Source organism: Balaenoptera borealis (genome assembly GCF_965194805.1).
Source record: "Balaenoptera borealis genome assembly, chromosome: 1".
Classification (NCBI taxonomy): Eukaryota; Metazoa; Chordata; class Mammalia; order Artiodactyla; family Balaenopteridae; genus Balaenoptera; species Balaenoptera borealis.
Genome location: NC_138860.1, coordinates 149,907,383 through 149,920,630, shown reverse-complemented (window position 1 = coordinate 149,920,630; position 13,248 = coordinate 149,907,383). Strand labels below are relative to the sequence as shown.

At 35.7% G+C, this 13,248-nt stretch overlaps 1 protein-coding gene across 4 annotated transcripts in view; it reads left to right on the top strand.

Moving 5' to 3' along the window:
• The window catches only part of SCP2 (sterol carrier protein 2), a 148,672-nt gene that overhangs the window by 42,864 nt on the left and 92,560 nt on the right, over nucleotides 1-13,248 (top strand). For all 4 annotated transcript variants that reach the window (XM_082371265.1, XM_082371266.1, XM_082371267.1 and 1 more), the window contains 4 exons: nucleotides 4,756-4,819; nucleotides 9,543-9,629; nucleotides 10,797-10,947; nucleotides 12,041-12,188. In XM_082371265.1, the coding sequence (XP_082227391.1) occupies nucleotides 4,756-4,819; nucleotides 9,543-9,629; nucleotides 10,797-10,947; nucleotides 12,041-12,188 (450 nt within the window). The remainder of the gene's footprint in view (nucleotides 1-4,755; nucleotides 4,820-9,542; nucleotides 9,630-10,796; nucleotides 10,948-12,040; nucleotides 12,189-13,248) is intronic.

Sequence of the window (13,248 nt, the reverse complement as noted above, 5' to 3'; positions counted from 1 at the left end):
AGAGGAAACTGACAGTAACACAGTAATAGTGGAGGACTTTAACACCTCACTTACGACAATGGACAGATCATCCAGACAGAAAATTAATAAGGAAACACAAGCTTTAAATGACACAATAGACCAGATAGATTTAATTGATATTTATAGGACATTCTATCCAAAAACATTGGATTACATTTTCTTCTCAAGTGCACACGAAACATTCCCCAGGATAGATCATATCTTGGGTCACAAATCAAGCCTTGGTAAATTTAAGAAAATTGAAATCATATCAAGCATCTTTTCCGACCACAGTGCTATGAGACTAGAAATAAATTACAGGGAAAAAAAATATAAGAAACACAAACACATGGAGGCTAAACAATACGTTACTAAATAACCAAGAGATGACTGAAGAAATCAAAGAGGAAATCAAAAAATACCTAGAGACAAATGACAATGAAAACACGACGATCCAAAACCTATGAGATGCAGCAAAAGCAGTTCTAGGAGGAAAGTTTATAGCAATACAATCCTACCTCAAGAAACAAGAAAAATCTCGAAGAAACAATCTAATCTTACACCTCAAGGAACTAGAGGAAGAAGAACAAACAAAACCCAAAGTTAGCAGAAGGAAAGAAATCATAAAGATCAGAGCAGAAATAAATGAAATGGAAACAAAGAAAACAATAGCAAAGATCAATAAAACTAAAACCTGGTTCCTTGAGAAGGTAAACAAAATTCATAAACCTTTAGCCAGACTCATCAAGAAAAAGAGGGAGAGGACTCAAATCAATAAAATTAGAAATGAAAAAGGAGAAGTTACAACTGACACTGCAGAAATACAAAGCATTATAAGAGACTACTACAAGCAACTCTATGCCAATAAAATGGACCACCTGGAAGAAATGGACAAATTCTTAGAAAGGTATAACCTTCCAAGACTGAACCAGGAAAAAACAGAAAATATGAACAGACCAAACAGAAGTAATGAATTTGAAACTGTGGTTAAAAACCTTTCAAGAAACAAAAGTCCAGGACCAGATGGCTTCACAGGTGAATTCTATCAAACATTTAGAGAAGAGCGAACACCCATCCTTCTCAAACTCTTCCAAAAAATTGCAGAGGAAGGAACACTCCTAAACTCATTCTATGAGGCTACCAATACCCTGATACCAAAACTAGACAAAGATACTACAAAAAAAGAAAATTACAGACCAATATCACTGATGAATATAGATCTAAAAATCCTCAACAAAATACTAGCAAACAGAATCCAACAACACATTAAAAGGATCCTACACCATGACCAAGTGGGATTTATCCCAGGGATCCAAGGATTCTTCAATATATGCAAATCAATCAGTGTGATACAACATATTAAAAAATTGAAGAATAAAAAGCATATGATCATCTCAATAGATGCAGAAAGCTTTTGACAAAATTCAACACCCATTTATGATAAAAACTCTCCAGAAAGGGGGCATAGAGGGAACCTTCCTCAACATAATAAGGGGCATATACAACAGACCCACAGCAAACATCATTCTCAATGGTGAAAAACTGAAAGCATTTCTTCTAAGATCAGGAACAAAACAAGGATGTCCACTCTTGCCACTACTATTCAACATAGTTTTGGAAGTCCTAGCCATGGCAATCAAAGAAGAAAAAGAAATAAAAGGTATACAAATTGGAAAAGAAGAAGTAAAACTGTCACTGTTTGCAGATGATATGATACTGCACATAGATAATCCTAAATATGCCACCAGAAAACTACTAGAGCTAATCAATGAATTTGGTAAAGTTGCAGGATACTATAATTAATGCACAGAAATCTCTTGCATTCCTATACACTAACAACGAAAGATCAGAAAGAGAAATTAAGGAAACAATCCCATTCACCATTGCAACAAAAAGAATAAAATACCTAGGAATAAACATACCTAAGGAGGTAAAAGACCTGTACTCAGGAAACTATAAGACACTGATGAAAGAAATTAAAGATGACACAAACAGATGGAGAAATATACCATGTTCTTGGATTGGAAGAATCAATATTGTGAAAATGACTATACTACCCAAAGCAATCTACAGATTCAATGCAATCCCTATCAAATTACCAATGGCATTTTTTACAGAACTGGAACAAAAAATCTTAAAATTTGTATGGAGACACAAAAGACCCCGAATAGCCAAAGCAAACTTGAGGGAAAAATACAGAGCTGGAAGAATCAGACTCCCTGACTTCAGACTATACTACAAAGCTACAGTGATCAAGACAATATGGTACTGGCACAAAAACAGAAATATAGATCAATGGAACAAGATAGAAAGCCCAGAGATAACCCACGCACCTATGGTCAACTGATCTATGACAAAGGAGGCAAGGATATACAATGGAGAAAAGACAGTCTCTTCAATAAGTGGTCCTGGGAAAACTGGAGCGCTACATGTAAAAGAATGTATTTAGAACACTCCCTAACACCATGCTCAAAATTAACTCAAAATGGATTAAAGGCCTAAATGTAAGACCGGACACTATAAAACTCTTAGAGGAAAACATAGGAAGAACACTCTTTTTTTTTTTTTTTTTTAGGAAGAACACTCTTTGACATAAATCACAGCATGATCTTTTTTGACCCACCTCATAGAGTAATGGAAATAAAGACAAAAATAAACAAATGGGACCTAATGAAACTTAAAAGCTTTTGCACAGCAAAGGAAACTATAAACAGGACAAAAAGACAACCCTCAGAATGGGAGAAAATATTTGCAAACGAATCAATGAACAAAGGATTAATCTCCAAAATATATAAACAGCTCATGCAGCTCAATATTTTAAAAAAAAACCCAATTGAAAAATGGGCAGAAGACCTAAATAGACATTTCTCCAGAGAAGACATACAGATGGCCAAGAGGCACATGAAAAGCTGCTCAGCATCACTAATTATTAGAGAAATGCAAATCAGTGCTACAATGAGGTATCACCTCACACGCATTAGAATGGACATCATCAGAAAATCTACAAGCAACAAATGCTGGAGAGGGTGTGGAGAACAGGGAACCCTCTTGCTCTGTTGGTGAGAATGTAAATTGATACAGCCACTATGGAGAACAGTATGGAGTTTCCTTAAAAAACTAACAATAGAATTACCATATGACCCAGCAATCCCACTACTGCCATATACCCAGAGAAAACCATAATTCAAAAAGACACATGCACCCCAATGCTCATTGCAGCATTATTTACAATCGCCAGGTCATGGAAGCAACCTAAATGCTCATCGACAGATGAATGGATAAAGAAGATGTGGTACATATATACCATGGAATATTACTCAGCCATAAAAAGGAACGAAAATGGGTCATTTGTAGAGACGTGGATGGACCTAGCGACTGTCATACAGAGTGAAGTAAGTCAGAGAAAAACAAATATCGTATATTAATGCATATATGTGAAATCTAGAAAAATGGTACAGATGAACCAGTTTTCAAGGCAGAAATAGAGACACAGATGTAAAGAACAAATGTATGGACACCATGCGGGGAAAGTGGGGGACGGGGGTGGTGCTGGGATGAATTGGGAGTTTGGGATTGACATGTATGCACCAATATGTATAAAATAGATAACTAATAAGAACCTACTGTATTAAAAAAATAAAATAAAATTGAAAAAAAAAGATAATAATTTGATGTGGCTTTTTCTTACTGGACCCGTACTGACTGCCTTTGGATCAGTCACTACTCTCATTGGTATGAGATTGCTAGTGTGGTTTCTACCTTTTTCCATTTTTATTAGAATTGAGAGAAGATTTGTTCAATTATATGTATGTCATTTCTGCTCTGAAGATCACCCTCCTTGACAGAAAAATAGAGATAAAACAGAAATGGGGACTCTCCACTTCATTGTGCTGTGTATTAACTTAATATTATCAGCTCTGATCAGTGCACTTTTTCATTCCTTGGTCTTTCTAGTTCCAAAGGAGGATTCAAAACCTATTTTATTCTGTTTCATCTTCTTAAAAATAGTAAACGAGGTTTTTGCAAATTTTACTTCATTAACGCGCTTGCTTTTATTTTCCGACACTACTCTTTAAACTTTCTGTTAAAGAATTTAAAAAGTATACACTTCTCTTTTGTTTTTTTAAATTAATAGCTACTCTATTTATTTATTTATTTATTTATTTTTAGCTGTGTTGGGTCTTCGTTTCGTGCGAGGGCTTTCTCTAGTTGCGGCAAGCGGGGGCCACTCTTCATCGTGGTGCGGGGGCCACTCTTCATCGCGGTGCGCGGGCCTCTTACATTTTTCTTGTTAGACTGTAACTCTTCTGAAGACCCTTCTGCCTTATCATAAGGAAAAAGAAGTTCAGGCCCTAGAAGGTGTGAATTGTAAAATTCACTTAATCCAGGGATGTTGGGATGTTTTGGCAGACTCCTTGAAGTATTGCTGGCAGTGCTTTCCTGCCTTATAACCACTGTGGTCCTAGGCTATATTTTCTGGGTTTTGAAAGTAGACCCTAGTTGTACTAGGTAGAATAGGCCAGTTTGAACTATTTTCATATCATACGCTTATTTGTTGATTCAATTCATTAAATGCACCCAAGTTTAATTATAAAGAAATGTTTATGTGAGGGATCAGTGTTGAAGTTTCCAGTGCTGGTATGTATGCATGGGAAAATGTGGAAATATTAGGAGGATACTGAGTACCATTGCAACATTTGTTAACAAGCAACAGGAAAGCATTAACCCACTAATAGAAGTTTGCTTTCTCTACAGGAACAAAACTTGAACACTTTGCAAAAATTGGATGGAAAAATCATAAACATTCAGTTAATAACCCGTAAGTATTTCAGAGATATGAAATAGTGAGAATCTGGGTTATCCTGCTATGTAATATGCAACTTTATACTTGAAAAGCAAATGTAAGACCTCAAAGATGTTAACTAGAATGGTTTTTTTCTTATGAAAGGCTTGTGCCCACGTAAACTTTTGATGACTACTTTTCAGTTTAGGTTTTGGTCTATTTATGTTTAAAATGCCATTTAAGCTTAGTTGCTCTTTTAAGAAAGAATGTGAATGGCTTGCGTTAAAAGATGTAATTGGTCATAGGTTCTAACTCTAGTAAATGAAATTTATTATAATAATTTTAATTGGAAATAACCAGGCCCCATTTTAAACCATTTTTTAAAACTTTTCTTAGTTTGTTTTGATCAATTAAAATGTTTGTAAAACACGTATTAGTGGTTGTTTTAATTATTTTATATGAAATTATTTGCATTTTAATTATGTTAGTGTCATTAACTCTTACTCTGATAGAATAATATGGTTATTTATATCCTACAAAATAGTCTGAAGTAAAATTACATCATGTGTATTACTGGTAATTAATCTTTGAATCCCTAGTGCCTAGTGCAATGCATGGCTCATAGCATGTACTTAATGGTTGCTGAATAAAATTGGTTCACTGGGAATTGAATTAGTGCCACACAACTAGAATCTCTGCAAAAGCAAACCACTAGGCAATAAAAGAATAGTAGCTAACTTTATTAAATGCCAACTCTGTGTCACTGTGCTAGGTACTTTTATGTACATTTTCATTTAATCCTCTCAAGGACCCTATAAGGTAGTTATTTTTATTCTTATTTTATAGATGATGAAAATGAGGCTTACAGAAATTAGGCAGCTTGCTCAGGATCATTCTAAATAGTGGTAAAATAATGTTTATATTTTTCCTTGTACTAGATTATAAACTCCTTGAGGACAAGAGCCATCTCTTATCTTTATGTTCTTAATGCTTAGCACAGAATCTGGAACATACTTGGTGCTCAGTAAATTGTTTCTGAACTATTAAACAAATTTTGCCATGTTTAATAAACATAAAAACATGATAAGGGACATTTTATACCACAAGTGGGTCATTACCACATATTTCTAATACTTCTTGCTACTACTTGTTCTCCTCATTCTTCTGATTCTGAATTGATGTTTGAATTCAGGATATACCTAATTAACAAATAATATCTACTCCCATGCCCTAAATTTAATGGTATTCTGTGAAAGATCTAAGGGTATTGTGGAAGCTTTGGTTAATTCCCTTGCTTATATAATAAAATAGAAATTCCTTCATATGAGATAACAAACCTGTTATAATTCGGCCTCACTCTACTTTGCTGGTCTTATTTCCTACCACTTCCCTGGTTATTCTCAATCTCATCTCTCACAAGATCACTTGGTATTTCTTAAGTGTATTATACTGTGCTTGTTTCTGTGTTTTTAGTTATGCTGTTAACTCTCCCTGGAATATCCTTCTGCCTTTCTTTTGTTTGGCAAGTATCTACTTACTCATCAAGTCCCAACGCAAATATCATTGCTTCTCTTAGTACCTTCTTAAATGGGCATAATTATTTTTTCTCATGAGCTTCATTGTACTGTCTGTATATGTCTGTTATAACATATCACACTGTATCATACTTATTTATAAATCTTTCTCCTCTGATGATGATGATCCTTGAGCAGAGATTATGTCTCATCTTTATATCTTCAGTACCTAGTAGGGTATTGGAACATAGTATATGCTCAATAAAACTTTGCTGTTACTGAATTGTAGTTAAGATAAGCAGTCTTAAGCCCATAAATATGGTCTAGAGCTGATTTCTTTGTCCTTAGAACTTGGAGAACCATTAAAAATCCTTGTGATTTCCTGAAACTAGTAAGGAACTGTACCAACATATTGCGGAGTTGACAGTAATGCAGTTTCCTGGCTTTGAGGCCCCAAAGAGCAGCTCTTGACCTTCCCCAGAGAAGCAAAGCTTCCAAGTCTTTCTTTTACTTAACTACCTGCCCAACCAGGTACTCATTTATCCACTCATTACAACATTCTTCTAAAGGATTTTCATTCACTCAGCTATTATATATTCAGTAACCTACTATGTGCAAGACGCTGGTAAAGCTGCTAGTGATATAGCAGTGAACAAGATGGATTAGTTCCTTGTCCTCATGGATCTTCTGCTATGTATTATAAGTTCTCAATTATGTTGAATAGGCAAATGTTATTTCTGAATGTCAGCTTCATCATTTAAAACTCACTGAAACAGCCAAGAATAGCCTTCTAGGTTTGGCTCAGAAATTTCAGATGCTAACTTCTTACACTAGGTTTTGCTTGACTAGTGAAGAAAGATAATTCTGTGTTTGCTGACCAGTCATTAGAGATAACCTGTTACATATTTCTAAGAAGGTTGAGTTAAGAACCTTCTCAAGTGCTTCCTCACAGATTATAAGAATACCTAAAGGTAGTGAGAATCTGTGATCGATAGTATAAGATTAGGGATAGCTTCTGCCACTTTAGCCTTCAGACCTGTGTCTATAACTCTCCCTCCTTACTATCTCTTGAATTCATTACTTCTTTCCATCTTTTTTTTTTTTTTAATTTTATTTTTTGGCTGTGCTGCACGGCATGTGGAATCTTAGTTCCCTGATCAGGGATCGAACCCGCACCCCCTGCATTGGAAGCACGGAGTCTTAACCACTGGACCTCCAGGGAAGTCCCGCTTCTCTCCATCTTTTACTTCCAGTTCCCTATTTTAGGCCCTTATCATTTCTTGCCTTAATTATTGCCCCAGTCTCTTAGTTGGTTTACTTGCTTTTGGTAATGCCTTTTTACTGTTCCTTTTCCACACCACAGCTTTCTTGCTGAAATACAAATCTGGTCATGTCACTCCCAGCTTAATATCCTTTAGTAGTTTCTCATTGTTTTCAGTATAATGTAAACACCATATACTGGCCTTTCATGATCTGATCCTTGTTCATGTCTCCTGCCCCCTCTTCTTCATCTTGCCTCCATATTCCTTCCCAAATGTCACGCTCTAACTTCAATAAACTATTTCACCTCAAGAGGTTTTGCATATGCTGACCCTTGTGCCAGGAATTCTCTATCTCCTATTTCCTCTTATTTGCCTAACCTCAGAGAGGAAGCCCCCTTTAGTATCTGGGTTTGATGTGTATCCTGTTGGTCCCATGGCACCCTGTATAACATTTCTGTCATGGCATTTATCATACTAGAATGGTGTATTTATTGCCATGGATTCAGACTGAGTTCCTTGAGGGTAGGGACTGTGTCCATGTCCCCACTGTCTAGTACAGGATCTGGCTTAAATAAAGCATTTTTTTAAAAGTTGGTGACGGTCAAAGTTAACCTTAGAAGCAAAGGTGCAGACGGTAGTATGCAGATCTAAGTTACATGGGCTTGATTTCTAAACACTGGAATTGCTTAATTTCCATACCAGTTGAAGTTTGCTTTTAGAAACTCCCTTATTGTATCTATTTGTGCTGCTGTCTTTCCAGAGCAATTTCTGAAACCATCTGATTATATTGTTAGAGGCACCAAAGGGGATGAAAATAAGTTTCTTCTTGGCAGTGATGAGAAAGGAAATGTTTTGAAGAGTGCAGATATTTTATTATAGGTTTTATAAAAACCTATAGGTATTATAGGTACATTTATTTAAGAACGCCATTAGCCTTCATTAAATGTAGTTGTATAATATTATCACCACAAAAGTTGGCTGAATTGCAAGTCATTTAATTTTGCTTTTAAGGAACTAATATTTTTGTAATTCTCCAGGAAAAAAAAAACTTATTTTATTTTAACCTCCAACTGGTTTGACACCAACTGGGTGTACTGCAATTTAATTCTGGTACCTGCCACCCAGAGTTAATGCAGACTCTATGAATTAAGACTTCACAAGACTGCCCTCACTTTAGATGCCAGTTGAAGTAGGATCCCCAGGCCACCTGCACTCTGACCAACTGACTATAAATTTAGGGGTTCCCATGATCCTCTCATGTTTGATAATTCACTAGAATGACTCACAGAACTCAGGAAACTACTGTACTTACTGAGGAACAACCAAATGAAGAGGCACGTAGGATAATGACTGGGAAGGTTCCTAGTGCAGAGCTTCCATGCCCTCTTCCCATGGAGTCAGGGCACATCACCCTCCTGGTATGTGAAGGTACTTGGCAACCAGGTGGCTTCACCAAGCTTCAGTTTCTAGAGTTCTTATTGGGGCTTCATTATGCAGGCATATTCAGTTAAATCATTGGCCACTCGATCTCTAGGCCCCCCTCTTCTCCCTAGGGGTCAAACTGGTTCAAAAGTCCCAATCTTGTATTTGCATGGTTGATCTTTCTGGTGACCAGACCCCTGGCTCATCCCTCCCTTATCCCCCAGCTAACAAGGGGACCACCACAAGTCACCTAATTAGCATAACAAAGACACTTCTATTATTCAGGAAATTCCAAGGGTTTTAGAATCTCCATGCCAGGAACCCAGGACAAAAATTAGACAAAAGTTTTTTTATACAACATGATATTTTGGAGTTAGGAATTTAAAAAATTCAATTCAAATGACTTATTTATGGTAGATTGAAATGGTTTATGAAAGCCTATCTTTTGTTTGTGGAAAGAGTATTTACATGTTATTCTCTCTTTAACTTCTGGACCAGAACATCTTCAACAAAAATTGTGATTGCTACCTCACATTCTGTAACTACTTATTTTATATTTAGGTATTCCCAGTTCCAAAAGGAGTACAGCTTAGATGAAGTGATGGCATCTCCAAAAATTTTTGATTTTTTGACTATCTTACAATGTTGGTAAGAAAAACACATTTTAATATTTAATAGAAGTACTGTGCCTTCTCCCCCACCCCCCCACCCCCTCTATCCCTTGGGTAGACTGTAGGCTCTGTATCTGGGTGTATCTGTATATGTATCTGCTTTTATAGAACTCCTACCAAGTATAGTCCTTACCCTGGAGTGAGCACCCTTGCTTCCTATTCCTGTCTAGACACAGATTGTCTTTTCTCTTGGAAAATTATATATTTTACTTCCTTTTCTCATGACTTCCACCTACCCTGTTTTAATAGTATTTATTCATTTAAATGTGGCTTGGGAGGCCAGTGGAGTCCAAAGGTTTTTCCCTTGACCATTTTGTTTTTTCTGCTGTATATTTCTACTGTAGGAAATTTTACTCAATCATAGTAACTATGAGTAAAGGTAAAACAAGAAAAAAAATCAAAGCTCTAATAATGATAGTAGCTCTGTCTTGAAAATTGCTTGACAATATCTGTCTCCTGGAAGACTGAGTTAGTATTGCATAGCTCCTACCTGTGCCTAACTCTCACCTGGATGTGTCCTGGAGTTACTGTCTGGGGTGCAAGCGAACAAGTGACGTCCATTTTTATCTGTTGCAGTATGAGCGTCTGCCCATTTTTAAAGTACAGCTCAACTCACAGAAGGCTTCTTGTGTCTGCTGCCTTCCTTCACAGCTGCTCTAAGGAAAAGGTCTATTTTGAGGAGATCTCAAGAGTCTTAACCAAACCATGGGCTTTCTGGTATCTCCTATTCCATCCTTTCCCAGTTTCCAAAAGGATTCCAAGACCGATTATTTGGGAGATAGCAAAGTTGGAGCTAGTTAGGCCTATACTAGAATCTTTATTAGCTCAGGAATACCCTTGTGGACTCCTCAGAAGTCACCAGAAGATACCTTATGTATCTGCAGAGGCAAATCTGGGATTCTTTGCAATAAGAACTTTTTGGGAGAGACCCTTAGAGATCAAGCAGTGACTGATAGCATTTAAATTCTTGATAGAAGTTCAGTCTTCAGGTGCGAAGCATGTATAATTTTTAACTGCAGATATTACAAAGACAGTCCGATGACCAGCAAGCATACCCTTCCTTTCCACACTGAAAGAACTCCTAGACCGAAATTCTAGGATCGAGGTGAACCAGGTGTAAATAACTATTTTCACCTCCTCTTAGTCCCACTTCAGATGGTGCTGCAGCGGCAATTTTGGCTAGTGAAGCATTTGTACAGAAGCACGGCCTGAAATCCAAAGCTGTGGAAATTTTGGCTCAAGAGATGGTGACTGATATGCCAAGCTCGTTTGAAGAAAAAAGTATTATTAAAATGGTGTGTCTGAGATTCTGTTTTATTAATCAGTCAAGGGATTTCTTTTTCAAAATTTCAAGGTGACATCATGTCATCAGCTCTGAACGTTATTTACTTGAAAAAAATTGGTCTAGAAAATTTAATATTATAACACATCCTTAAGAATCTGTTAAGGGAAAATAACTGATAAGAACATATGCATGCACTTTTAACTAACTAGTGTGCTATTTTAAAAAATTTTGAGTTGACTAGATATGCCCAGAACTTCAGTCTTACAGAGTTAAGGGAAAAACAAAGATATTTTCAGGAACTTTTTTGCACTTTAAAAATCACTGATTGAAGATTGAGTACAAAATGGAGGAAGTAAAAAAGATGAGAGTTCTGACCTAGAGTTAGTTGAATATTTGAAGATACATACATATATACACATATAAAAATGTGCGTTATGTACACACACATATATAAGTAAGCATATGGTTTACGTTAGAGTTTACAAAATGATTTTACAACAATGCTTTGAATTTTAAAATGTTTCTGTAACTTGCCCAAGATCACACAAGCTAGGGTGTGGCAGAGGTGAAACTTATACTCAGGTTTTCTGATTGTAGTACACTTTCCACCACATCACAATTTTATTCCTTGGAAAAGAGGTGAGTTTGCATGTTATTATCTGAGACCAAAGGGGTGTTAATAGCATGAATATTGGAAAAATGGTTTGAATCCTATATGATCTTAGAAATATTGCATGATTGCATATAGAAATTTACCCATATTTTTCAGTGTATCTGAATCATAATGATCTCTTGATAAATCTCTTCATCCTATCTACCACAACTATATATTGTGGTTTGATAGAGTTTTTGTAACTTAGCACAGGATATGGCATGAGGAATTGTACGTCCTTTTTATAGTACAAAATGTAATGTGTATGTTCATTCTCCCTCCTGGATATTCTTTTATTTGGACTTTCTGTGTAATACAGAATTAACTGAGATTTCAATATTTATGGTCAGTTTTCAACTGTTAAGGTTATACATATTAATCTCTTATAAGCCTTATATAAAAGTCCCAGTTTTGATGCCCTTAATTTATTTATATATGGTTTTGGTTTTAGGTTGGCTTTGATATGAGTAAAGAAGCTGCCAGAAAGTGCTATGAGAAATCTGGCTTCAGACCAAGTGATATTGATGTAATAGAACTTCATGATTGCTTTTCCACCAATGAACTTCTTACTTATGAGGCACTGGGACTCTGTCCAGAAGGTAATATCTTTGATGAGATGCAGATTAATTTACTACATGTCACTGAGAACGTTTCACTTTCATCATTAAACAAAACAATTCACTAATTGCCTTTCCCTCCATGTTGGCTCTGCCACACTGTGCAAAGTGAATGTAAGCTATCTTGATCTTGGACTTTTAGAACATGTAGTCTTGGACAGTACCAAATGAGATGACAGAGTATACAAATAATTTGTTTAATGTAAATCAGGGGTACTTGTAATGCACTGTTAAGTAAAAAAAAAAAAAAAAAGGGATTAAAAAAAATCACATATGTAATTCCAGCTATTTCAAACTGTGTTTGAATAAAGACCTGCAGAAAGGAAAATGGAAAAGCTAGTTGGTGGGATCTGGAGGATTTTTTTTTTCTTTTTGTTTTTAAAGTGGTTGTACCATTTTCCATTACTACTAGCAGTGTGTGAGATTTCAGTTGTTTCACATTCTCATCAACACTTGATGTGGTCAGTTTTTAAAATTTCAGCCATTCAAAAGAGTATATAGTGGTGTTTTATTTTAGTTTTAATTTGCATATCCCTCATGACTAGTGATGTTGAGCATCTTTTCTTGTGCTTATTGGTCATTCATATATCTTTTGTGAAGTGTCTGTTCAGATCTTTTGCCCTTTGATTATTGGGTTACTTGTCTTCTTTATTGTGTTGTAAAATTTATATAAATGTATATTCTGGATACAAGTAATTTGTCTGATATATATGGGCTGTGAATGTTTTCTCCCAGTCTGTGACCTTTTTGTTTTATTAATAGTGTCTTTTGAAGGATAAATTAAAAATTTTTTGATTATCAATTACATATTTTCTTATCAATTATTTTAATGGTTCAGGCTTTTTATATTCCAAGAAACTTGCCCACTGCAAGGTTGTAAAGATTTTCTTCTATTTTTATTCTAGGAGTTCTGTAGTTTTAGAATTTACATTTAAGTATATGATCTATTTTGAGTCAATTTTTATATTTGGTGTAAGGTAAAGGTTGATATTACTCTTTTTTTCCCCATACACATATTCAGCACCGTTTATTGGAAAGACTT